General features: G+C 38.0%; 1 protein-coding gene across 1 annotated transcript in view; it reads left to right on the top strand.

Moving 5' to 3' along the window:
- thsd7ba (thrombospondin, type I, domain containing 7Ba) overlaps positions 1-26,406 on the top strand; it is a 274,964-nt gene that overhangs the window by 110,916 nt on the left and 137,642 nt on the right. Inside the window, exons 4-6 of the mRNA XM_072443961.1 lie at positions 20,250-21,096; positions 23,561-23,809; positions 26,123-26,292. Coding sequence (XP_072300062.1) covers positions 20,250-21,096; positions 23,561-23,809; positions 26,123-26,292 — 1,266 coding nt within the window. The remainder of the gene's footprint in view (positions 1-20,249; positions 21,097-23,560; positions 23,810-26,122; positions 26,293-26,406) is intronic.

Genomic DNA, 26,406 nt, shown 5'->3' on the forward strand with positions numbered 1-26,406 from the left:
ATAATAATTTGATTGCAGTTCTCGAACATAATTATACAGTGCTCCCTGGTGGTTGAGTGGTTAAGGCGGCAGCACATATGCCAGGGTTCATGTGCAGACGGCTGTTGTTAAGGCCTTTTTCACTGTGTCCATGGCAACTCTGAAATCTGTCTGTAGCGCTTTTCTAAATCCAATATTTCTTAATATTTCATATTCATCCATTAAAATCACAGGACATTATTTTAGAGTCTCACCAAATCAATATAGTAGGGAAAAGGCTTCAGGAACTGTGCTCCCGGTTTATGCAACAAAGCATTTTGGATTAAATCATTTTATGCGTAGTAAGGAATTTAAAGCATTTATAAAAGACTATTTACAGTGCCAGTGCTTTTTATTCCACATTGTCTGTGTTTTTATGCATTTTTAATTCAACATTTTAATGCTTTTCATTTAGTTTTGTCCAAATATTTCTAAACATACAAGTGAGTGATTCATTCTTTACCAGTGCTTTGCATCTACAGCGATGTTGAAGTGTAATAATTGTCCATATCCATTTGTATTGCTCTGTATAAGGCATAAGAATGTCATGTTGCTGCTCGCCTGAGCAGCGGCTTCTCCTGTAAACACACACATGGCTGTCTCCTCCAGTAAAATAAATAGCACATCAAAACGTGATAAGTTTACATTTTATTATTCATGAGCCTTGATGCAGCCCCACTGTTTGTTTAGCTTTGGCTGAGATGGGAAAATCCCCTCCAAACACAAAATACATCAGCGGCGACCATCATTTCTCTTGACCTTAATGTAATGTTTGTTGTGGGCTGGCGCTGATATTGAAATAGACTTCTGTGCTGTGCTCTTGCAGATCATTCCTGAGGGTAACTGTGCTAATAATGAGGCTGCAGGAGAATGATGATTGATTATTCACTTAGAGGACTGGGGCCAGGTATTAAAATAATTATCTTCATGATTTACTGTAATATTGATTAGAAATAAATCGCTGCGCAGCTGTTTGTTGCTTTGGCTTTGCGGGTGTACAGTTGTCCTATTACCGTAATACACTCTTTGGCTCAAGACATTCATTCATTCTCGCGTAATACATTTTGGAATAACCACATTTTCATTATGTCCCTAAGTGCTTACAATGTGTTCTACGGTTGTCCTTTTTATATTAGTAGCCATTATGTCAAGATTAGGCATGCAATTAGTGCAAAAGCCTGAGCTGAGGGGTGTAATGTTAAATCAAAATCAAGCCTCACGGGGACACTGCTATAACAGAATATCCCCAAGGTGCTTAATTCATTAGTGGGTAAGCGGCTTTGCCTTGGGATGCTAAAAACAATAAGTACTTCATTGTCATAGCCCCAAAACAAAGACTATGCACTTATTAAGCTTTTATGGAGATGTGTGATTTATATTCACAAGATGAGGCAAAACTTCTTCACAGTGGCTGCTTTCTGTTGTATCCTCATTACATTTTTTTTTTATTTGGCTGCAGGTGGTAAGTATTTCATTCTTCACAATACAAATATAGCCCCAGTCGTAATACTTGGTGATATTTGTTTTTTCAGAACTGGCTAAAACAAGCTCATTCAGTCAGAGATGAATAGACTGTCTGTGACATTTCTGCATGTGATTTTGGAAAGGAAGCTGCAAAATGTAATGTTTAAGTATAATGTGACCACAGAACATCACATCGTCTTGATTTAATAACTAGTATAATACCACATGTACTAGTATTATTAAGGAAAATGTCGTTATTTTATGTTGGAGATTTCAGTGTATTGCCCAAAAAAGAGCATTTTCTTCAGCACCAAAAATCTCTTTGGAGTACATAAAGCTTAATAATACAGTGCGTGCTCATGTGCCACTTTGCTCCATGGGTTCTTATCACACAAAAGAACCATTCACAAACACAATTATGACCCGAAATGACACTGAACTGTTTTTACAAAGTCACAGGAAGTTGAAGATTACCAGCATAATAAAAAATGCCACACATACAATGCAGAAAGGTTACATATGGGCACTTTGAAATATGAATAACAGAGTGAAATATAACTATACTAATGTGGCGTATCTGTTAAAAATCAACTATACATAGGCTTACAATGTGAATTATATTTATAAACTCGCAAAAAGTTGTAACTTGGTGGTGTATTTTTGGTTAGCGGTTTCACATTGTGACTCCGTGGCATAAGTAACATTTTAATTAAAAAGTGACAGAGAAAGGGGAGCGAACGCTACGCTCCCAGGCATGTACATAATGAAATTAGTTTTGACAAGTCGTGATTACTTTCTACAATAAGTATCAACAACTGTAGTCTACACCATGTAATTAAGCACGCCGCCGTCGAGTTAAAGTACTCAGATGGTTTCACCTGCGACGTAATCAATGTGCTCCTAATGCAATTGGAGATAAATAAAGTCGTCGGGACAGAGGAGTGGTTTGAGACGCGGCTCAATATGATCAATACGTTCACAAAGAGCTCCCTGTCTGTTTCTTGGAACTCACTAAAAATCATTCAGTCCTGAAAAAGTTACTCTGACATCACAAGGCACCGAGTCCATTTCCACTATAATACGGCTCTGGCACACTGCTCCGTCGGACAATTGTGGGAAATGAAATAGAGATGTGTAATTTCACAACGTTACACTGTCCCATTCACTTCCAGCAATCTCCCTGAAGAGTACATACATGGTACATTTGGATGGTGGGAGAAAACCAGAGTCCTGCAGATCCAGATGTTGTCTTCACGCTCCTAGTAACGTTAAAGTGCCTATGACAGGTTTTTACCACTGTCTATTTGAGACTTTATTTGGTTTATTTATACCTATTGTACATATAAAACACTGACGCAATACTGACTTAACCATGTGCAATTCCGTCATATTCATGTGCAATTACTGTTGTGATTCATGTGCAATTACTGTGCAATTACATGATCACAATGATCACATGCAATGGTATTTATTTATTTATTTATTTTATCTTTATTATTTTTCCCCTCCATCCCTTGTTGGGAAATGGTTTTGTCTATAGGTGTTTTTGTTTATAAGAGATCTTCTACTGAGAGTGTTTTTCAAACTTCCTATAAGTGATCTGTTCTTTTCCTCTGGATCTGCCTGCGTTGCAACAATGAAATTTCCAAAATGTGTGGACAATAAAGGATTATCTTATCTTATCTTAAATTATAGTTTTACACCAATCAATCAATCAATCAATCAATCTGTATTTGTGGAGAAAAGTAGAAAAATCTGACACTAATTCCAGATAAAAAGTTTATGCATGAATTACACAAGACAAACCACTTTTTTGACATTCTAAACATAATTCAACAAAATAAAGGTGCTCTAATATATTTTCCTTTGTCAGAGAAAAAAAAAAGTGCGATTAGATGAGTTTTTTCTCAGTGTTTGCTATATATATATATATATAAATATATATATATATATATATATATATATATATATATATATAAGACATGACCCCAACCTGTTAACCTGTCACCTTTCTGTAATGCATTATTGAGTTTGTATGGATGAAATGGAATAGAAAACAGTAATTATGTAGACACGGGAAGATAAATGACATGTTTAAACTTTAGATGATAAGGTTGGTGGTGACTCCTTCAATCAAGAGGGCTGATTTTTCCCTGAACGTCTGACTAAAATGACCCCAAATTCAACCTGAAGCTGTCTCTGAACCATTTCACATCCTGCCTGGATTTTATAAGTAAATATAAGGAATAAATTTGCTGTTGGAGGTATTGACTTACAGACAATGGCACAAAGGCTTTATTGGACAGGACAGGGCAGTGCAGTGTGAAACAGGGATGAGAACGGGAAGGACACGCAGGGAAATTAAGGGAGCTGGAGTCTAACTCACAACCCTGTGGCCGGCTGCACTTGGAGCCCGGCACACGTACCATCCAATCAACCACGGAGCAGCACAACCAGTATTGTTTTCTCAAAGCTGAAGCCAATATACCTAAAAACTGGGGAAAACAATCATTAAGTCATAAAGTTCAGGGGGAATGCATAAAAGGCCAATTACTATGTCCGGGCTTATGGTGTTTGTGGATTTGGAGTACAAACAGATCCAGATTATCCCAGATTTTTTTTATTTGACTGAAAATAAGCGGGTAATAGCTTGTTTTTATGTTTTAAATGCGCTTGAGCTTCAGAGTTCCCTTTTATCAGATGATGGATAAAAAGGAATAAATGAAGACAAAGTATGAGGTTTGAAATGATCATTAGTTGAGTGGAATGAATAGCAACAGGCAAGAGGTAGAAGCAGCACTGAAGATAAAATGAGTGCTGAACATTGCACATGTGTCTACACAACTCTCCCAACAGCAGCACTTTAACAGTCCGACGTTTCTTTGAACACAATTGATCTTCCTGGAGTTGGAGCAAAGTGTTTCAAAAGATTTTTCTAAACCTAGAAGATAGGGTTACCTTGACAACATCAATATTACAAGCAGAAAAGTGTTTGCATTTGCACACAGAGCTTTACAGGCTAATGATTTCAATCAATGCTGACTTTTTGACGCTTTTATTGCGGTCCGAACCCACATTGTTGTTCAGTTCTTGAGTGAGTTTCTACACACTCTCGTATTGTATTTTATTCAAGCCACTTACCTTGTTATCTGAATAGAAAGTTGCAGCGCTTGTACATAGTCAATACATTACATTGCCATATTGCATTATGTGTGGCTAATGTAGATTTATGTGCTGACTGCTGTGTAAATTGCAACTATAGGTCAATATGGTTACAAACAAAGGGAGCAGTATCCCTTTGGTGTTTAAAATCTACCAGCAACACATCGTCTGAATGGGCAAAAGTCCTTAAAATTACCTATAAACATGACACTGATGCTCATGAATGCAGAGGAAATGGTACAATTTTGAATTATTCCCCAAATATGAGTTTACTGTTTCAATATTGGTTGAAACATGGCACGGATTGATAGGTTTCTATGTTATACATTTGAATTACGTTTGGTTATCATATGTACCGTATTTTTTGGACTACAAGTGGCACTGGAGTATAAGTCGCACCAGCCAAAAAAATCATAATAGAGAAGAAAAAACATATATAAGTCAATTTTTTGGGGGAAATTTATTTGATAAAATCCAAGACCAAGAACAGACATTTCATCTTGAACTGCCATTTAGAATAATAACTGTTTAGAGAACATGGTGAATAGGTGGACGTATGCTAACGCTAACACCTTCAGCTACATGACGTATGCTAACGCTAACACCTTCAGCTACATGAGGCACAGACAGAACTGTGGTAAGTGTCTGGTATGTTAACGTAACATATGAACAGTTCTTCAGATAACTATAGCATAAAGAACATGCTAACAAGTTTACCAAAGCATCAGTTTTACCCCAAATCACTAAATCCATTGAATTCTTCTTCCTCTGTGTCACTTCTAAACAACTCCACAAACTCCAGAGGAAGAGGAAGTGCAGATTCTTCTTCTGTGTCGCTTAGAGCCTAGAGCGCCCTCTTGTGGTTGTCAAGTGTAAAAATAATCAACATGTGAAGTGCGGGTGCCAGTGAGAAAATAACAAATAATATCACATAATAAGACGCTCTGGAGTACAAGTTGCACCCCGGTCAAAACTATGAAAAAAGGTGCAATTTATAGTCCGGAAAATACGGTATTTAGTTTAACTGTCTCGACCGTATTCTGTGGCCATTTTTCATACATCATCTTGACATACCGCGAGCTTCCTGTTTCAGCATTACTATTTGTTCCAGAATCAGATCCTTTTCACTCTGTTGCACAATACGTTGGTGCATCCATCAGTCTGATACAAAAGGAAATGGCTAGACTTCACTCCACCTGTATTCACTGGTTTTCTGAAAGCCTTTTTCACTCCTCCCCTCTGCTCAATATGCCATTGATCTGACCTAATTAACAACCTGTACAACAAAGGTCTTTTCTGTCTTCACATTTGCCGGAGGAAAATTGTATAGATTAAAAGTCTGACTAATTATGTGAGTAAATCATTTGGAGCCACAGTTGCAGACCTCGTTTCTCATGACCTCTAATAACTGAGGTTGACTAGGGACAACATTGGGAACTTTTATTATTTATTTTTTATCATATTGCTTAGTGTTTGCGATTTACAATTTGACTTCAAGTGAAAATGTGTCAGAAATGGAGAAAGAAAGCCGTCAGAAAAGGGTTGTTTTAATATCTTGGTTTTGGTGTCCTTGGTTTGAAGCTGGTGACTGGTCACTTTGCATTTTATTCAATCTCTAAACTCAATCATATTGGTTACTCCTGAAGCCACAGCCAGCACCAATCCCTGTATAATATCAAGCTTCCTTCCCCAAAGACGCAATTACCTCCTGGTCTTAGACAACAACTCAACCACCTGAGCAGCTGAAAGGGTTCCACAAGGATCCAAATTTAAATATATTAGGTTTCTGATGTTGACTCTGCCACCTGCTTGTAGTTTGGCATAAACTTATCGGCACCACTTGAGTAAACGAATCAACGAATGAATAATTTTAAGTTTGCAACTTTATTGGTTATTTGATGAACCTGCAAATCCCTGCAAGATGTCTCCCCGATCCCTCATCGCTGTAGCCCCGTGCTCGTGCCCTGCCCCTTCCAGAACTCCTCCGCGTGTGCCATTTTTCCCCATTGCGTTGGCAACAGCTGCTCCAGATTTGTGGGAGCACTGCAGTATGACTTGGAGAGTGGAACTATTAATCACCCTGCGCTCCCTGTGATCCTCGTTCCCCTTCCCTCAGCACTTCTCTGCTTTGGCTGCGTGCTCGCTAACCAGAATAGCAGGTGCACTTGAGGACGCACCCCCCACACTCCATCTACCACCTGCATCACAGAATGCACAAGTAAGGATCAACCAGGTCTTAATTTGTTTGTGCTGTTTTGATTCTCGACACAACTGTGGAAATGTTTGACTTTAAATCATGTGAAAAATGTGAAATGTTAGTGTTTTCTGACTAATTGTCTATCTAATCTGTTTGATTATATACAATTATGATCATTATCAAACATGAATCTTTTTTTTTTCTTTTGTTCACGTTGACTATTCCTCAAGTTTGTCACCACCTTTATTAAATCAACCTTTCTGAATAATAAAGTTAAGATTATATGACATAAACAGTCATTGTTACATTTAGGTTTAGTATCAAAGGATTGAATGTTGAGTTGAAATGTCTTATTTGCCTCTTAAAGGACAATTAAGTTTTATCTTTTACGATTATAGTGCAACATGAATGATTGTGATGAACCATTTCCCCGAAAAATCTTGACGTTGAAGAATTTTGTAGCCTGTATTATCAAATGTAAATAAACGTACCTAGACTTTAGACTTTTCTTGCACAATTGGATTTGCTTTACTGCTTTGTGCCTGTGTCTGCTCTCAGAGGGAACCGCAGAGGAGGCTTTTGTTGTTTTGGCCCATATCATTAGTACAGCTTAAGACTTTGTGGAAAGAATATACACATTCAGTCACGCTTCACGGGCTCAGCTTAATTTCTGTTTCAGCGATTGTCTTTTAATGGTCTTTCCCGGGGTTAAATGCAGTATAGTGCAGTGGCTTTCAAATGTTTAATGACAACTACCACCTTGGAAAATGTTTAAGAATGCCGCCATTAATGGAGTGTGTAAGACATAAAACTAGTACTGATCTGGGTTAAATGAGGACTTTACCCAGACTTTGAAGCAGTTGTAAACCTTGAATACACTGTACTAAAACTAGGCGTACCATTGTTCTTGACAGGACTAAACAAGGGCCTTACTTGGCACATATTACACATTAAACACATACCGCAATAGATATGTAGTAAAGCAGAACCAAAGCAGATCTAAGACACAACTGAACCCAAACCTTATTTGGATCTAAATTATGGGTGAACAATGTGATTAATTGATTTTATGATCTGGACACTCCAATTTCCAGATTTGGTTAAATTGTGATTTATGGCTGTTTTCTGTTTAATGCAGTTCATCCTCATAAACGTCTGCCACGCTCTCGGTTAGTGACAGGCGCATTTAAACCATCACAGTGAACTTACTCTTACTATTCCTTTTCCATCTTTTTGCTTTACAGTATGTAACCAGCCTCTTGTCTGAATCACTTCTGGAACGATGTTAAACCAGGGCTGAACCTTATCATTACTTTACTCACTTACTTTACTAATCAGCTTTAACCCAGATGTACCCAGATTAATAAAGACCATAACTTGTCTTTTGAACATAAAACATTCAAAAATCCCCATCCCATGAACCGATACAATAACCACAACAGTGTAAAAACAAATGTAATGTATTGTATGAGTGATACCTTGTACATTGATAAAAAGACCAATCCCACAGTAGTTTGAATGGAATCTCTTACCGCACGATCTTGCACGATTCATTTTTAACACATATAATGTATGTCAACATTTGGCTTGGAGGCCTGGGCAAAAGCCCTGGTGGTGAGTTTACATTTTGAGATGCTGCAGTTCCAAAACGAAGTGCTACATAACAGAAAAAACATGAAACAATGTCTTTATTTGTGTCAAAATCTCATCTTGTCTCTTTATCGCAGACACATTCTCGTTTCTCGTCTTGTTTTTGAATTCTGTGAGTAGTCTTTTCCCATCCCTAAAACACACAGTATCTCAGGAGGCTGAAGGCTGAAGGTCCATATAGAGTCTTAATATGTCTCGGCGGAGGGCAATGTAGATGCTGATGCTGACAGATGGACACAGTGATTATTCAGAGCTCCAGCAGATGAACAGGAGCTTGTATTCGCTGGCTTTCCCTGCAGACCGATCACTCGCAATCACCCCTCCATAACTCAAAGCCACGCCGGTGACAAACAGTGCGGCCCCAGAGGCAAAGGTCGCTCCTGCAGATGAAAGACTGTTGATCATGGGAAAGTGCACACAGAGACCAGGCCAGATCAGCCGGGCCGTGTTGATTTGACACACAAGGTCTTTGTGCTTAACCAGGGCATGTTGTTCATGTTGTTCATGTTGTTCATGTTGTTCATGTTGTTCATGTTGTTCATGTTCATGTTGTTCATGTTGTTCATGTTGTTCATGTTCATGTTGTTCATGTTGTTCATGTTCATGTTGTTCATGTTGTTCATGTTGTTCATGTTGTACATGTTGTACATATTGTTCATGTTGTTCATGTTGTTCATGTTGTACATGTTGTACATATTGTTCATGTTGTTCATGTTGTTCATGTTGTTCATGTTGTACATGTTGTACATATTGTTCATGTTGTTCATGTTGTTCATGTTGTACATGTTGTTCATGTTGTTCATGTTGTTCATGTTGTACATGTTGTACATGTTGTACATATTGTTCATGTTGTTCATGTTGTTCATGTTGTTCATGTTGTTCATGTTCATGTTCATGTTGTTCATGTTGTACATGTTGTACATGTTGTACATGTTGTTCATGTTGTACATATTGTACATGTTGTACATATTGTTCATGTTGTTCATGTTGTTCATGTTGTACATGTTGTTCATGTTGTACATGTTGTTCATGTTGTTCATGTTGTACATGTTGTACATATTGTTCATGTTGTTCATGTTGTTCATGTTGTACATGTTGTTCATGTTGTTCATGTTGTTCATGTTGTACATGTTGTACATGTTGTACATATTGTTCATGTTGTTCATGTTGTTCATGTTGTTCATGTTGTTCATGTTGTTCATGTTCATGTTGTTCATGTTGTACATGTTGTACATGTTGTTCATGTTGTTCATGTTGTACATATTGTACATGTTGTACATATTGTTCATGTTGTTCATGTTGTTCATGTTGTACATGTTGTACATGTTGTACATGTTGTTCATGTTGTACATGTTGTACATGTTGTACATGTTGTTCATGTTGTACATATTGTACATGTTGTACATATTGTTCATGTTGTTCATGTTGTACATATTGTTCATGTTGTTCATGTTGTTCATGTTGTACATGTTGTACATATTGTTCATGTTGTTCATGTTGTTCATGTTGTACATGTTGTTCATGTTGTTCATGTTGTTCATGTTGTACATGTTGTTCATGTTGTACATGTTGTACATGTTGTACATATTGTTCATGTTGTTCATGTTGTTCATGTTGTTCATGTTCATGTTGTTCATGTTGTACATGTTGTACATGTTGTTCATGTTGTTCATGTTGTTCATGTTGTACATGTTGTACATATTGTTCATGTTGTTCATGTTGTTCATGTTGTACATGTTGTTCATGTTGTTCATGTTGTTCATGTTGTACATGTTGTTCATGTTGTACATGTTGTACATGTTGTACATATTGTTCATGTTGTTCATGTTGTTCATGTTCATGTTGTTCATGTTGTACATGTTGTACATGTTGTACATGTTGTACATGTTGTACATATTGTTCATGTTGTTCATGTTGTTCATGTTGTTCATGTTCATGTTCATGTTGTTCATGTTGTTCATGTTGTACATGTTGTTCATGTTCATGTTGTTCATGTTGTACATGTTGTACATGTTGTACATGTTGTGCATGTTGTACATGTTGTTCATGTTGTTCATGTTGTACATGTTGTTCATGTTGTTCATGTTGTTCATGTTGTTCATGTTGTTCATGTTGTTCATGTTGTACATGTTGTTCATGTTGTTCATGTTGTTCATGTTTTTCATGTTGTACATGTTGTACATGTTGTTCATGTTGTTCAAGTTGTTCATGTTGTTCATGTTGTACATGTTGTACATGTTGTGCATGTTGTACATGTTGTTCATGTTGTCATGTTGTACATGTTGTTCATGTTGTACATGTTGTACATATTGTTCATGTTGTTCATGTTGTTCATGTTGTACATGTTGTTCATGTTGTTCATGTTGTTCATGTTGTACATGTTGTTCATGTTGTACATGTTGTACATGTTGTACATATTGTTCATGTTGTTCATGTTGTTCATGTTCATGTTGTTCATGTTGTACATGTTGTACATGTTGTACATGTTGTACATGTTGTACATATTGTTCATGTTGTTCATGTTGTTCATGTTGTTCATGTTCATGTTCATGTTGTTCATGTTGTTCATGTTGTACATGTTGTTCATGTTCATGTTGTTCATGTTGTACATGTTGTACATGTTGTACATGTTGTGCATGTTGTACATGTTGTTCATGTTGTTCATGTTGTTCATGTTGTACATGTTGTTCATGTTGTTCATGTTGTTCATGTTGTTCATGTTGTTCATGTTGTTCATGTTGTACATGTTGTTCATGTTGTTCATGTTGTTCATGTTTTTCATGTTGTACATGTTGTACATGTTGTTCATGTTGTTCAAGTTGTTCATGTTGTTCATGTTGTACATGTTGTACATGTTGTGCATGTTGTACATGTTGTTCATGTTGTCATGTTGTACATGTTGTTCATGTTGTACATGTTGTACATATTGTTCATGTTGTTCATGTTGTTCATGTTGTACATGTTGTTCATGTTGTTCATGTTGTTCATGTTGTACATGTTGTTCATGTTGTACATGTTGTACATGTTGTACATATTGTTCATGTTGTTCATGTTGTTCATGTTGTTCATGTTCATGTTGTTCATGTTGTACATGTTGTACATGTTGTACATATTGTTCATGTTGTTCATGTTGTTCATGTTGTTCATGTTCATGTTGTTCATGTTGTTCATGTTGTTCATGTTGTTCATGTTGTTCATGTTCATGTTGTTCATGTTGTACATGTTGTACATGTTGTTCATGTTGTTCATGTTGTTCATGTTGTACATGTTGTACATGTTGTTCATGTTCATGTTCATGTTGTTCATGTTGTACATGTTGTACATGTTGTACATGTTGTGCATGTTGTACATGTTGTTCATGTTGTCATGTTGTACATGTTGTTCATGTTGTTCATGTTCATGTTGTTCATGTTCATGTTGTTCATGTTGTACATGTTGTACATGTTGTTCATGTTGTTCATGTTGTACATGTTGTACATATTGTTCATGTTGTTCATGTTGTTCATGTTGTACATGTTGTTCATGTTGTTCATGTTGTACATGTTGTTCATGTTGTTCATGTTGTTCATGTTGTACATGTTGTTCATGTTGTACATGTTGTACATGTTGTACATATTGTTCATGTTGTTCATGTTGTTCATGTTGTTCATGTTCATGTTGTTCATGTTGTACATGTTGTTCATGTTGTTCATGTTGTTCATGTTCATGTTGTTCATGTTGTACATGTTGTACATGTTGTTCATGTTGTTCATGTTGTTCATGTTGTACATGTTGTACATGTTGTTCATGTTCATGTTCATGTTGTTCATGTTGTACATGTTGTACATGTTGTACATGTTGTGCATGTTGTACATGTTGTTCATGTTGTCATGTTGTACATGTTGTACATGTTGTTCATGTTGTTCATGTTGTACATGTTGTACATGTTGTTCATGTTGTACATGTTGTTCATGTTGTTCATGTTGTTCATGTTGTTCATGTTGTTCATGTTGTTCATGTTGTACATGTTGTTCATGTTGTACATGTTGTTCATGTTTTTCATGTTGTACATGTTGTTCATGTTGTTCATGTTGTTCATGTTTTTCATGTTGTACATGTTGTTCATGTTGTCATGTTGTACATGTTGTTCATGTTGTTCATGTTGTACATGTTGTTCATGTTGTTCATGTTGTTCATATTGTTCATGTTGTTCATGTTGTTCATGTTGTTCATGTTGTACATGTTGTACATGTTGTTCATGTTGTACATGTTGTTCATGTTGTTCATGTTGTTCATGTTGTACATGTTGTACATGTTGTTCATGTTGTTCATGTTCATGTTGTTCATGTTGTTCATGTTGTTCATGTTTTTCATGTTGTACATGTTGTTCATGTTGTTCATGTTGTACATGTTGTACATGTTGTTCATGTTGTTCATGTTCATGTTGTTCATGTTGTACATGTTGTACATGTTGTTCATGTTGTACATGTTGTTCATGTTGTTCATGTTGTACATGTTGTACATGTTGTTCATGTTGTTCATGTTCATGTTGTTCATGTTGTACATGTTGTACATGTTGTTCATGTTGTCATGTTGTACATGTTGTTCATGTTGTTCATGTTGTACATGTTGTTCATGTTGTTCATGTTGTTCATATTGTTCATGTTGTTCATGTTGTTCATGTTGTTCATGTTGTACATGTTGTACATGTTGTTCATGTTGTACATGTTGTTCATGTTTTTCATGTTGTACATGTTGTTCATGTTGTTCATGTTGTACATGTTGTACATGTTGTTCATGTTGTTCATGTTCATGTTGTTCATGTTGTTCATGTTGTTCATGTTTTTCATGTTGTACATGTTGTTCATGTTGTTCATGTTGTACATGTTGTACATGTTGTTCATGTTGTTCATGTTCATGTTGTTCATGTTGTACATGTTGTACATGTTGTGCATGTTTTACATGTTGTTCATGTTGTTCATGTTGTTCATGTTGTTCATGTTGTACATGTTGTACATGTTGTTCATGTTGTTCAAGTTGTTCATGTTGTTCATGTACATGTTGTACATGTTGTGCATGTTGTACATGTTGTTCATGTTGTCATGTTGTACATGTTGTTCATGTTGTTCATGTTGTACATGTTGTTCATGTTGTTCATGTTGTTCATGTTGTACATGTTGTTCATGTTGTTCATGTTGTACATGTTGTTCATGTTGTTCATGTTGTTCATGTTGTTCATGTTGTTCATGTTGTACATGTTGTACATGTTGTTCATGTTGTTCAAGTTGTTCATGTTGTTCATGTTCATGTTGTTCATGTTGTACATGTTGTACATGTTGTGCATGTTGTACATGTTGTTCATGTTGTCATGTTGTTCATGTTGTTCATGTTGTACATGTTGTTCATGTTGTTCATGTTGTTCATGTTGTACATGTTGTTCATGTTGTTCATGTTGTATATGTTGTTCATGTTGTTCATGTTGTACATGTTGTACATGTTGTTCATGTTGTACATGTTGTTCATGTTGTACATGTTGTACATGTTGTTCCTGTTGTTCATGTTGTTCGTGTTGTACGTGTTGTTCATGTTGTACATGTTGTACATGTTGTACATGTTGTTCATGTTGTTCATGTTGTACATGTTGTACATGTTGTACATGTTGTACATGTTGTACATGTTGTTCATGTTGTACATGTTGTTCATGTTGTACATGTTGTACATGTTGTTCCTGTTGTTCGTGTTGTTCGTGTTGTACGTGTTGTTCATGTTGTACATGTTGTACATGTTGTACATGTTGTACATGTTGTACATGTTGTGGTAGCGCTGGAATTTTGTGTATCAGCACTTGTAAAAAGAAGACGTCAAATTGCGCATCAAAAACGTACCTGAAGTTTCAATTGTTGCAATGTGTGAGACCACAGCATCTGAGACATTTAACTTGTCCTTTAAGGTCCCATATCATGCAAAATCGACTTTTCAGAGCTTTTAACCTTCTTACTGTGCTATTGGTGCCTCATATATGTGTCCAAAGTGTTTTTTTGGATTGATTCCTGCAGTTTTATAGCGAGAGTACATTCTATATCCTTTTCCTCGGATGTGCAGATGGACGGGGCCTATTCACAACGTCATAATCACCGCATGGCCCCCCTTCCCCCCATTTTCTGAGAAGCTGTCAATCTGGGACTACTTTCTCACTGCCGCTAGAATCCACAGACGCGGGAGTGACGGCGAGGCGTGAAGTATATCCCAAAGTTGCGGACGAAAAGCAAAGTATTCCCGGGGTCAGGCGGCACGGTGAACGCGGGAGAAAGCGCAGCGGGAGGCGGAAAGGACGCAAAGAGATCGCAAAGAGACCTTTTGTATAACACTAGAGCTGCCATTGTTTAAATCTTCACTTGACTGGACTTTGGCTCGTTACCAGTGGATGAAAATCTAGCCTTTTCTGTAAATTAGTCTTTTACTACAGGAAATACCAAGGCTACAGATTCCTAAAGAATTTAAAAAGCCTGAATAATATAAAGTATTTGATTGAATGGGTTTACTAGCTCAATGAGCTTGATTTGATCGTCTTTTAATTAATTGAAAAGGCACTTTCTTCAGACTAGACGGCTCACTGTCAGTCTTCCAGAGTGTCACATAATGTTGTTACTGATTAACACATGTTTTGTTGCTGTCTTTTTACCGTTAGAGGCAGGACGACATCACATTTGCTGTCCAACTTCTTCAGTGTAGTGTCCCAGGTGTGGGAGAGTAAAAAGGCCCCCGTGTTCCTGTTTATTGTCCCGTGGGCACATCAAATACCTCCTTATTCCAGTGAAGATGTGAACCAAAGTTCCAATGATGTTAGCTCCCTCCCAGTCCATAATGTGGTTCTCTTTTACATTGATCATGATAAGACATGTCACAGAAACATCATGTGACCACTCTGAAGAAGACTGAGAGCGAGGAGACAACGGTAAATAAATAGGTTTAATCTGCATTATTTCTAAATCTACTAGGATCATACGATAGCATGTGGAATCAATTATTCTTGACATCCTAACTACTTTGAGAACACCCCAGGAGTGCTATAAATACAAGGCTGCTGAGGCCATTGTGCTTTGATATGACACGCTTTGTTGCAGCTTTGTTTCAAATACATACACAGATTTGTGACTAAGTTATCTTTTATCATTTGGAACAGTGACAATAACATCAAAGTGTCTTGTGGCTCTCTGAAGGTGCAAACAAAGAAGTTCTCAAATACAATGTTCATTTATTGCATTGGAAGTCTTACCAAAGAGCTTTGCTTATGATCATGTTCAAAGAGTCCCATATGGTTCACTGCAAAAATAGCAGTCACAGAATTACAATGAAGGAGAAGATTTCACACCTCATAAACATGTTTGCTACCTCTAATTGGAAGAATGTATACCATATTATATATTTAAATGTACATTTTCTCCGTCTCCGTCTCCGTGATGTTATTGACCTGATATGTCATCAAAGCTTGGATTTGTTGTTGACTTTGTTTGACTAAGGCAATGCAGATAAAGAGGAAAACAATCTTACATTTAAAACTTAATTTTAAAAAGTACACTTTTTCAAGTTTTCATATACGAATAAGGCATTTTATGTGTAAAAATTGACAATATTGCACATATACTTTAAATATATGTTGAATAGATAAAGCTGGGTTTAAATGTCTTGGTTCATTTTGTTGATGTGTTTGATACAAAAAAACATTTACAGGGTGGATTTCTTCTACTTTCTCCCAAATGTTTACACTTTGTAAGGCTTAGAATTGAAAATCAACTAATCCTTCTTCTCAGTCGGTCAAAATAAAAAAATAGATGATTGTAAAGCATTTGGAGAAAACCACATTTGAATTTACAATGTCCCTTTTTAAATCTATCGATGGAAGTTGATTAAACATTGAAAACACAATTTAGGTGTAGATTGGACAATACGGTTGTTGCCAGGTGAAACTTTACATGTTGAGAGAGCAAACTGACCATGTAAAAAGCGTTGCCTGCATCGTCTCACGTTAGAATATAAAATGTACAGATTGAGACCCAGTGTATGGATGAGGGCACATGTTCTTCTTGAATAACAAGCAACTCTCACCTGGCAGCATGGAACACAGCATCAATAATCATATGGCTCGTGCGGATTGCTCCAGAGACGGCAAAAGCAACATTCATATTGCATTCAATCTGAAAATGTGCAACTTCTGGTGCGGAGGTCAGGCAAGTGTGGTGTTCCCATAATTATACACTGACCTGACCTTTTGACCCCACTTTTATTTAGACTTTTTCAGTTATTTCATAAAGCTGGCCATACATTATAGGAATGGTACTCTAATAGATAATGTGAATGAAAGAGAATTAAGGAGTTCACTGGGATTGTGAATTATCGTAAAATACTCATGTTTTTTCACAGTTATTGTAACACAAACAACATTTGATATAGATATACATTTTCTGGAATATGTTTGTATTTTAGAATAAACTGGATATTTTTTTTTTCTGTCTTTTTGTTTAAAGATTTTTTTAGCCCGTAGGCTTTATTAGACAAGTCAGAACAGCGTGAAATAGGGATGAGCGAGTGTAGGACAAATTACGGAGGACTCTCGGGCAGCACACATGCTTACACGGAGCATACATGTGCTGTCCACTCAACCACGGAATCAAGCCTTGCCATAATGGGTATGGTGAAAAAAAGTTACATTTGAACAAGAAAATCCCTGGCTCCTGGACAAGTCCATATCGAGATTCAATCGTAAATTTCGAGGTCTACAGCCAATCCTCTGTCATGTGAAATATGTGGAGCAGAGTTCAGACTATGGAGAAATAAGCTGATCAAATTGTGTGTATAATGAAAATATGTATTTATTTATTTTTCAAATTTTCTTAAAAAAAATTAAAAAAAAAATCTAAAACATCTAAAATAATTAAATATCAAATCAAATCTTGATTGATTATTTTTCTCTTTTTTTACCATATCACCCAACCTGGTTCTATTCAAGTTAACATGGCTTATTAATAAAGTCGAGCTGTTCTGAATATTGGTTTGCTTAGAAATGACTCAGGAGGGAATTACTGAACCTAACTTGAAGAGTCGTGTAAGTTCTACAATCGTTTTTCGACCAATGTGTCATGCGAAAACACCATTACCACCATTACTTTATCTGGCTATTTGCGCAGTCATGTCCGTGTGTACATTGGCTCTGTGTCGCCTTCCTCTGTACTGATACCTGCATAACAATGAGCACATATGACAAAATGATCATGCAAACATAATGACGCCGGTTACACGAGTCGCCCCAATTAACACTGCATAGTCGAGATGGGTAAATGCAATGATTTGGTTCAATGAGCTATGAAGCTACTCGCTCAGCCTTTTAAAGTACAATCGCCTCCAGCAAAGTCACGTCTACGAATGGCCAGAACACACAGAGTTACTAACACAAGGGGAGGAGAGAATCAAATAATTATGAAACCGTTTCAGTGAGTTGTCGTTGTGAAGCAATTTGGAAAGCAGCAGGATCTCATTATTGCATCAATTTAATTCCAATTAGCAGAAATGAATGGAATTATCCTTTTCATAGCATGTGGCAAAATAACGGGATGAGAAATGGACGTGACCAAGGAAAGCAATCACTCTGTATCAGCAAATTGATTTCAACAAGGCTTTCTCCCTTTATTATGGTAAGCGTCAACTTTTTCTAAGGTCAAAAAGTAAATTAATTGCTGTAGTGTCAGTTCATAGATAGGGTTAAATAATTCTCATAAAAATATGTCAATATAATTAGCCCCTTCTTAATTTAAATCAGCTGTACCATATGCAGATGGTGCTCGAGCGTGAATAACTTTATATGTGATTTATGTACTGAGCAAAAGGGGAAAGGCCATTTACAGGATATCTAGTATTTAACGGTGCAGTAACATTCTGCCACTTAGAATGTTCCACAGTACGGTGCTAAACGTATATATATCACTATGGAGAAAAGATGCCAATGCCGCCAAGGCCAAGGTACAGGTCAGAACTGTGGAGAGACGAGCCCACTCACAGTAAGAGAGCACAGTTTTGAAGGTATTTTTAGCAGCAAAAACACTCATGAAATAAATGCTTTGTAATAGGGTTGTCAAAAGTGGCACAAATAAAATGTTTGACCTTTCCTGAACAGTTTTAGAATGAGCTGGATCCAAACTAGTAGAAGAACACATGGCAATATTAAAGAAACTGCTTTTATTTTTGGTTGACTTTGTATTGTCTAAAAATATTTATATAACATCATCATCATCAAAATGTTTCCTTTTACTTGAAATCAAAATCAAGTTTAAAATCTTCAACAATGGTGAATACATTTAAACTAATACTGTAGAACATTCCAGGCACAGCAGACATAATGATAATCTCAATGGAGACAGGTGGTGAGCTGTCACCAGAGAAGTAACAAAGAACACCTTTAACATAAGCCCATACGTGCATGTCGCCCCATCCAGAAGCAGACATCATGTCACATTAGCAGTGCCAGTGTCAGGACCACCTTCATTTATGGTTGGTCACATGGAAACTCCGCCCATCTGTCCAGTGGCATAAAACTGTAGAGCTGTGAAAGGCAGCTGTGACATGTCTGCTAAGGCCCGGCAAATCCTGAGGAGTGATGCTGAAACCTGCACTTTTCTGAACATGTTCTGACATAAAAACACATATAAATATAGTGCGGTGTATAAATAGTGTTTGCACAAAGCACATTTGACCACCGTTACCTAAGATAGAACTTAATCGATCTAACAGTGTTCATTTGTCATGTGCTCTGAACATGTGACGTAAGAGGCTTTGAGGCACAGACTCTTTTGTTTTTCCAATGTGATTATTTCTCTTATATCTACACTTGTCCTTTCCCCTTCATGATGCACGCTTTCTTTTGAAGTGAAAAATTCATCTTAATGGTGTTGTTTGATGTTATAAAGTGTATGTTTCAGTCTGAGAATCAACCACAAAGCAACATTTGCAAACTTCAAACTACTTCTACCTACTTTATCATACATCAGAAAGTAAAATGTACGTTTCATAATGTTGTTTTTGTTGGGGTTTCAGAGATGTAAAACTCGATTTATGTCGTACTTGGTGCTTGACTCTGCAGTTGAGAGTTCCAGACATACGGTAATAAGCGTTCAAAAGGAAGTATTAGTTCTGCTTGTTAGTCGGGTGGACTAAGCTGCAGCACATATGCCAGAATCTCTGTTGGCCTAAAGATTGGGAGATTTGGAGATTTATTCCCAGTTCTGACAATTTTGCTGAACATTTCGTTTTTTTCCTTATAGCTTGGAAGTCTTGATTGTGCTCAGACTAAATCATGACAATAATGTTGGCAAAAGGTCAAGCTTCAGCAAACACGTTGTATAGCAATTATCTATATTGAGAGAAGGTAAATGTTAATCAGAACAGGTAGAAAAGAGTCTGCCTCGAAGCATCATCAAACATTTCCGCCGCGTTTAGTGATGGGGAGAGTGGATTACTTGGTGGGATCAAAATTCAAGTGAGTCTGGTCTTTAGTGACAGAGAAACTAACCTTACGTTTTGGTCAAATTGTTTCCCGCTTGTGGTTTGATTACTCCCCATTCCTTTGTTCCCTTCTTCCCCAGTTCATGAATAAAGCAATCATGGAGGTTAAGTGAATGGCCCTAAATGGGCTTGATTGCTAGCTGCCAGATAGCTGCAATTTAAATCATGTTTTTTTTAGCACCACAGCGTGTCTAATAAATTTGTAATTTTCTTGTTTTTGTTGCAGGCCAGTGGGATCAGTGCGTCGGAGAGGAGTGTGGCTCTGGAGGTTTTCAGACCAGGACGCTGTGGTGTGTGCACGCAGAGGGCTGGACCACGCACCACTCGCACTGCTCTCCGCGGGACAGACCTGAGACCAGGCGGCCCTGTTTTAAGGTTTGCGGCTGGCACCAGGACCTGTTTGAGTGGGACGTGTCCGAGTGGGGGGCCTGCGTGCTCGTCCCCTTCTTTTCTAACGAGCTCAAACTGAGGACAGAGTGCGTGACGGCGCAACACGGCATCCAGCGCAGGAAAGTCCACTGCGTCCGCACCACCAATCGGACCGCAGTCTCACTCAGGATATGTGAGTTTTTTTCCCAGAAGCCCGCGGTGGAGCAGGCTTGTCTCATCCCCTGCCCTCAGGACTGTATAGTGTCCGATTTTACTTCCTGGTCCAGCTGCAGCCGGACTTGTGGGGCGGGGCTACAGTATCGGACTCGGCATGTCCTGGCCACGCCCATGTACGGAGGGGCGCACTGTCCCAACCTCACGGAGACCAGGACTTGTAACCACGCCCTGGACTGCCCCGCCGGGGAGGACGAGCACCAGTACAGCCTTAAGGTCGGGGCGTGGAGCGAGTGCAGGCTGCCGCACGATAAAGACTCCCTTTTGAGCGGGAGGACAAGCGTGGACTTCACCAGCTTTCAGGAGAACAACACGGTATTACAGCACCCTCAGGCTCATCCGAAACACCCCCGGCTGCACCCGCCTCAGCACCCTCTGAGCCGCTACCCCATGTCCTGGGAGCTGGAGGTGGGATACCGAACCAGACAGGTCCGCTGCACCCGGAGCGATGGCAAAAACGTCATGCTGAGGTAGGCCACTCTCACCAGGAACTCAATGACAAATAGAAGGAAACGTTTCCTGACGTTCACTATAAAGATGGTAATGAAAAATACCGAGGCTCTGACGAAGGAAATGATTTGTAGCGCAGATAAGTGAGTTTATCTTAATCTCTTTTTCTGCTGATGGAGCTTTTGAGCTGGGAAAGTGCTTTGTTGCTGACAATCGGAAAGTGAACTTAGAGACCTTGTTGTTTTTAGGATTTTTATTTTCTTACTTTCTTCTAAGGCTTTGACTAGAGATCCTGAGATCACCCACAAGTCAGGGTTGAACTTTATCTGTCAGAGCCAGTCGAGAGAGAGAGAGAGAGAGGGAGAGGGAGAGAGATGCAGACACTCCAGCAATGGCTTCAGACACTCCAGCAATGGCTTCAGCCATTGCAGATTTTCTAGTTTTACTGATGGTACTTTTCTCTTCATTAAGTTTGAGATGATGTGAAATGTGTTCTCCTGTATTAGCCTCGGAGAAGCTAAATGTCAAGCGCTCTCTTCTGACTGCATCAAGCCGAGTGAATTATTTTTACACAGAAAGCTGCACACACGAGCATACGATCTTCCTCTTAAAGATAAATGACACCATTAGATGCTTTTGGTGCCAAATGAACTCTTCATTGTCATCCATTCTGTGTAAAGTGCCACTTATGAAACGCTATTGAACAAACCAATGAAGAACAAGCAGAAGTGGGAAGAGCGGCCAAAGATTGTACTCAAGAGCACCTTTACTTACAATAGTACGATTGCTAGTACAAGTAATCAGTAACAGTCCAATAAAGTACATGAATAAGAGTAAAACGTATAAGTGTTAATGGACATAATATCAGATTTATAATTGTAAGTTGATGTAATTGTAAGTAAATGAAAATAAATTAATTAAATAATGCACAAACTCTAGACCACAGGTAAGAATGATTCAAACTAAATATTACTCAAGTAGGAGTTTGTAATCTGAAAACTACAAATAAAAGTATCAATAATTAAAGAAGACCAAATGAATCTTTTTGGATTACTACTCTGAGAATTACAGTTCATTCAAAAAGTCAAGGAGTAATTGTAATTGAGTAAAAGTAACTGTGTACAAGCAACTGTAACGGTAATTCTAAGCGCTTTCAAGTGCTTCAATGTTTAAGTCAACATAAGTAAAAAGTATAAAATGCTTGATATAATTAATCTTTTGTAATTACTACTTTGTACAATATTCTCTACTCTGCACTGCCTTGTTATCACACTCACACTCAGACATGAGACTGGAGCTTGTGAATATGGATTTCCCACCTGACCCATGCATCATTCTGCTCCTCTAATTACATTGTTGGATTCTGGGATGAGCTTTGTTCTCATTTTAATAATCTAAACTAATTAAAGTGTCCAAATTAAACAACAGAAACTGTAATTGGATAACTGCCGATGTGTTTCTGCCTCTTTGTCGTCTGAAAACGTGCCGTGGACGTGTTCTTTGAGCTGTACACGGCGTGTTTATGTCACAGCTGTAGAGGTCACATGTTTATATGCAGCGTGGAATCAGGCTGACAGCTCTCAGTCAGTTTATGTCAATTACACTAACAGGATTCACTCACTGTCAATCTAGCTCTGGCTTTTTAAGATATCGTGGCATTAACAGTCAGGTTGACGTGTTGTACCGAGCGTTTAACTTTCTCAGAGGTGCACAATGTAACTTTTTTGGAAGGTCCACAATCTCCATTTTTGCTTTACATTAAATATTTTACATCGAGGCATTTACGGTGACTATATAAACTCATCTTTCTCCAGGGGGGCATTTGGCTGAACCTACCAGGGTAAGTTACAGGTCAGATCTGTGGCGAGGTGACCCCCGTCTTTCAAGGACATTTTCCAGCAACAGTGTGATATATTTCCAGGTGCAAAGCAATAATTAGGGATGGATATTATTATAACAAATTATTCAGTTCATCTATAATCGGGATTATTAAGGTCACAATAATATCGTAACAAATTAAATAATAATTGTGACAAGTTTAGAAGCAAAAGTAAGTATTTTTAAAACTATATTTCCAAAAATACGCCTACATTTTAAAGGGGACTGTCTGTTTTACCTTTACTTTGTCATTCATAAAGTTTGATTTCATAAAACTGGCCACAAACTCGGGGCACAGACAATGGAAATGAAAGAAGATTTCACAGTTTTTCACTACTAATCGTAAATAATCATTAAATCGTGCAGTTTTTTTTCTCACAGTACTCATAACACAAAAAATTTATACCGTGACATTCCTAGAAATAACATCTCCATTGAGACAAGAAGGTCAGAAGCCTCTCCAGAAAAGTGCACCCTTAAGCCACACTTTTACTGCGCTTTCAACCTGCATACACCCACTTGTACAGACTCTACCGTTAAATTGCCTTTACTACGGTTGAATATTTTTAAAGTAATTAATTAGAGCCCATGTCTTCTCTCGCTCAGCTTGTGCTCCCAGACCCGGCCTCCTTTGACCTTCCAGTCCTGCATCATGCCCGGACACTGCCTGGTCTCGGATTGGTCGTCGTGGACTCCCTGCTCTAAAACCTGCCGCTCCGCTGACCTGTCTCCTGGTTTTCGACTTCGAACCCGCACCATGACCCAGATCCCTGTCGGCGGGGGCAACCAGTGTCCCGCCCTGGAAGAGAAGGAAGCCTGTAACATTTTAGGAGACTTGCTAGCACACTGCCCCAGGTATTTGCTTCCTGACTGTTCATCATCACAATGTAGAGATGTGTTTGCAAATTTGAATTTCATTTTTCCTCCGAATATTTATGGCAGGTGCCTTGTGGCGTCTGATACACATGATTTGAGTAAGATTTGCTCAATTATCTCGCAAAACCCAAAATAAGCTTGCATACCGGTGGGAAACATGACATGCCATGCTAGAAAAGAGATAATGACTTGAACCTCACGTCAATTGAGCCTCATTGTTAAGGAGCTATTTGAGGTAAAACGGCTTAGGCTAATACAACATCCTGTCAACAAAGTAGTCAATAGAGAATTATTTCCCCCGTTGTTGGTACGTTTTTTGTTTTATTTGCTAAATCAACTCGGAAAGCCTCAGAGGGGCGGATTTACATGATTAGGAGGGAAACTCATTACAGAAATTAAGCTTTTGATAGATTACTACAGGCTGCTGTTGTGGTAAACTCCTCAAATATAATTTCGCTGCGCACCACTGCCCTCCCATATCCGAAACCAAACATTTGCTCACCAGTTTGGAAATCACTGTAGTCATCACGGATTCATTTCCTTTGTAGCTGTGCCTGTGCTGTTTTCAGTGGGCTACACGTAATCTATTTTTAAATGCTCCCATTTATCATTTTATTTGTGAATTGTTGCATGTAAATAAACAAATGAGGCTTCGGCATTGAAAACATTAGCCCTTAACCGCTGTAATTACTCCATGTTTTACTCTCACCTCACCCATTACAGCTTTTGTTTTATAAGTTTTTCTGCAGGGAACACACCAATTGTGATATATTGTTTTATACGGTACAATAATACATCAAGAACACACTGCCAAGGACTTTAAACCACTTGGAAAAATAACATGCAGTGTAACTTTGCTTTGTACTAAATGCATTACTCCTATTAGTCCACCCAACTTACCATGTATTGAGTCCAAAATATACAAAGATAACTGAACAATTTGGCTAAGATAGTTGTGAGAATGAGAGCAGCAGCATTGGAAGGGAGTCAGCAGCGACTTGGGTTTGAAGATTTTCGGTCAGAAAACGGATCAGAAAATCAATGAATTGAAAAAAAGGCATGAAAAAAAGCATGAATAAGCTTTTATAGACATAAATATGAATATGCACAGAACATTGGTGTAGTAGTGAGAATTGTCTATGGTTTAATTGAATTTTAGACCTGGTTTAGTCTCATTTTAGACCATGTTTAGACCACATTTTAATCCTGATATAGTCTGGCTTAAGATCTGCTGATACTTGGAAAGCTGCATTATAATAAATACAACTTAATCTTGTCTTGATAATGCATGAACAGAGACTTAAGGTGTGTCCTAGTTTGATCCTGGTTTGGGCCCAGGTTTAGTCCTAACGTAGACTTGGTTTGGTCCCTTCTAGTCCTGGTCTAGACCTTGTCTAGTCTTGGTCTTGGTCAAACTAATGTTGGTCTAGTTCAGTTTAATCCCAAGTTTTATGTGGTGTTTTTGCAAGTGTGAATACACCCGAGTTTGTAAGAATGATTCAGGCTTAGTAAATACCTGATTATGGTGATATTATATATATGTATATGTGTGCATTCTACTGCAATAGTCTTGAATCCTCTGAACTCAGGTTATCACGCAGCATTAAGGTTCATTACAGGAGAAGGATACAGTACTCTAATGTAGGATGCAAGAAGAGCGCAGCACTGCATTGTGCCCGTCTATAAAGCTCTTACTGGCATTTCCCCTGGTTATTTTACAGACATCATCAGATCAAGTATTCACAGACTTTTTATTTTACAGTCGCATCGAGTCAATACTGAATCAGGAAAAAAAGCCTTTCAGCAACTTTTCTCCATGCCTGTGGATAAACCATAGCCTCTTTATATTAAATTATTTTATGCCAAAGCACTGGTTAAGGATTACCCATAGTGCCGATGTATGTGTGTTTTTATGTACTTGTTCATTTATTACTTATGTTTTATTGCCATTTTTTCTGGATATCCTGTTTGTTTGTTTAATCTGTATTTTGCATTTGACAGGGTACTCAAGGAAAACAGATTTTTACTCATTGCGTTTCCCATAAAAATGTTCAATATGAATCAAGTCTTTGCTGAAGCTTTATTAAGGCTATTAAAACTCCAGTTATTATAAAGTGTAACAGAGGGTGGTACTTCATGTGAAATGTTTTGCTGCACAGGTGTGTCGGTTATCTCTTTGGGAAACGCATGCTTTGGTTCTTTTCTGTGAGCTCTGGTATTCCCTGTCAAACTAAAGAAGGATTTCACTTCCATGTTTCACCTACAGCTCTAATAGAGACATGTTTTCGTCAGGTTTGTGTGGCGGAGTACAGACTGGGGAGAGTGTCGCATCTCGCCTTTACTGAGCCAGCAGGACAAACGTTTGGCCAACATCAGTGCGTTATGTGGAGCAGGCATCCAGACGAGGAAGACCTACTGCATCCAAATCCCTGATGACTCTGCTCCGCATCACAGGAAGGAGGGTGAGAGAAAGTGCCTCTGTTTCGTCTGACCCAAGGCGCAGTGCAAGCACACGCTGAATAAAGAGATGCTCCACTTATTCACAGAGATAAAGCACCGGTATTAGCCTGAGACCT

Source organism: Eucyclogobius newberryi, unplaced genomic scaffold, assembly GCF_026437365.1.
Source record: "Eucyclogobius newberryi isolate DKJ021-1_F unplaced genomic scaffold, fEucNew1.0.hap1 SCAF_14, whole genome shotgun sequence".
Lineage (NCBI taxonomy): Eukaryota > Metazoa > Chordata > Actinopteri > Gobiiformes > Gobiidae > Eucyclogobius > Eucyclogobius newberryi.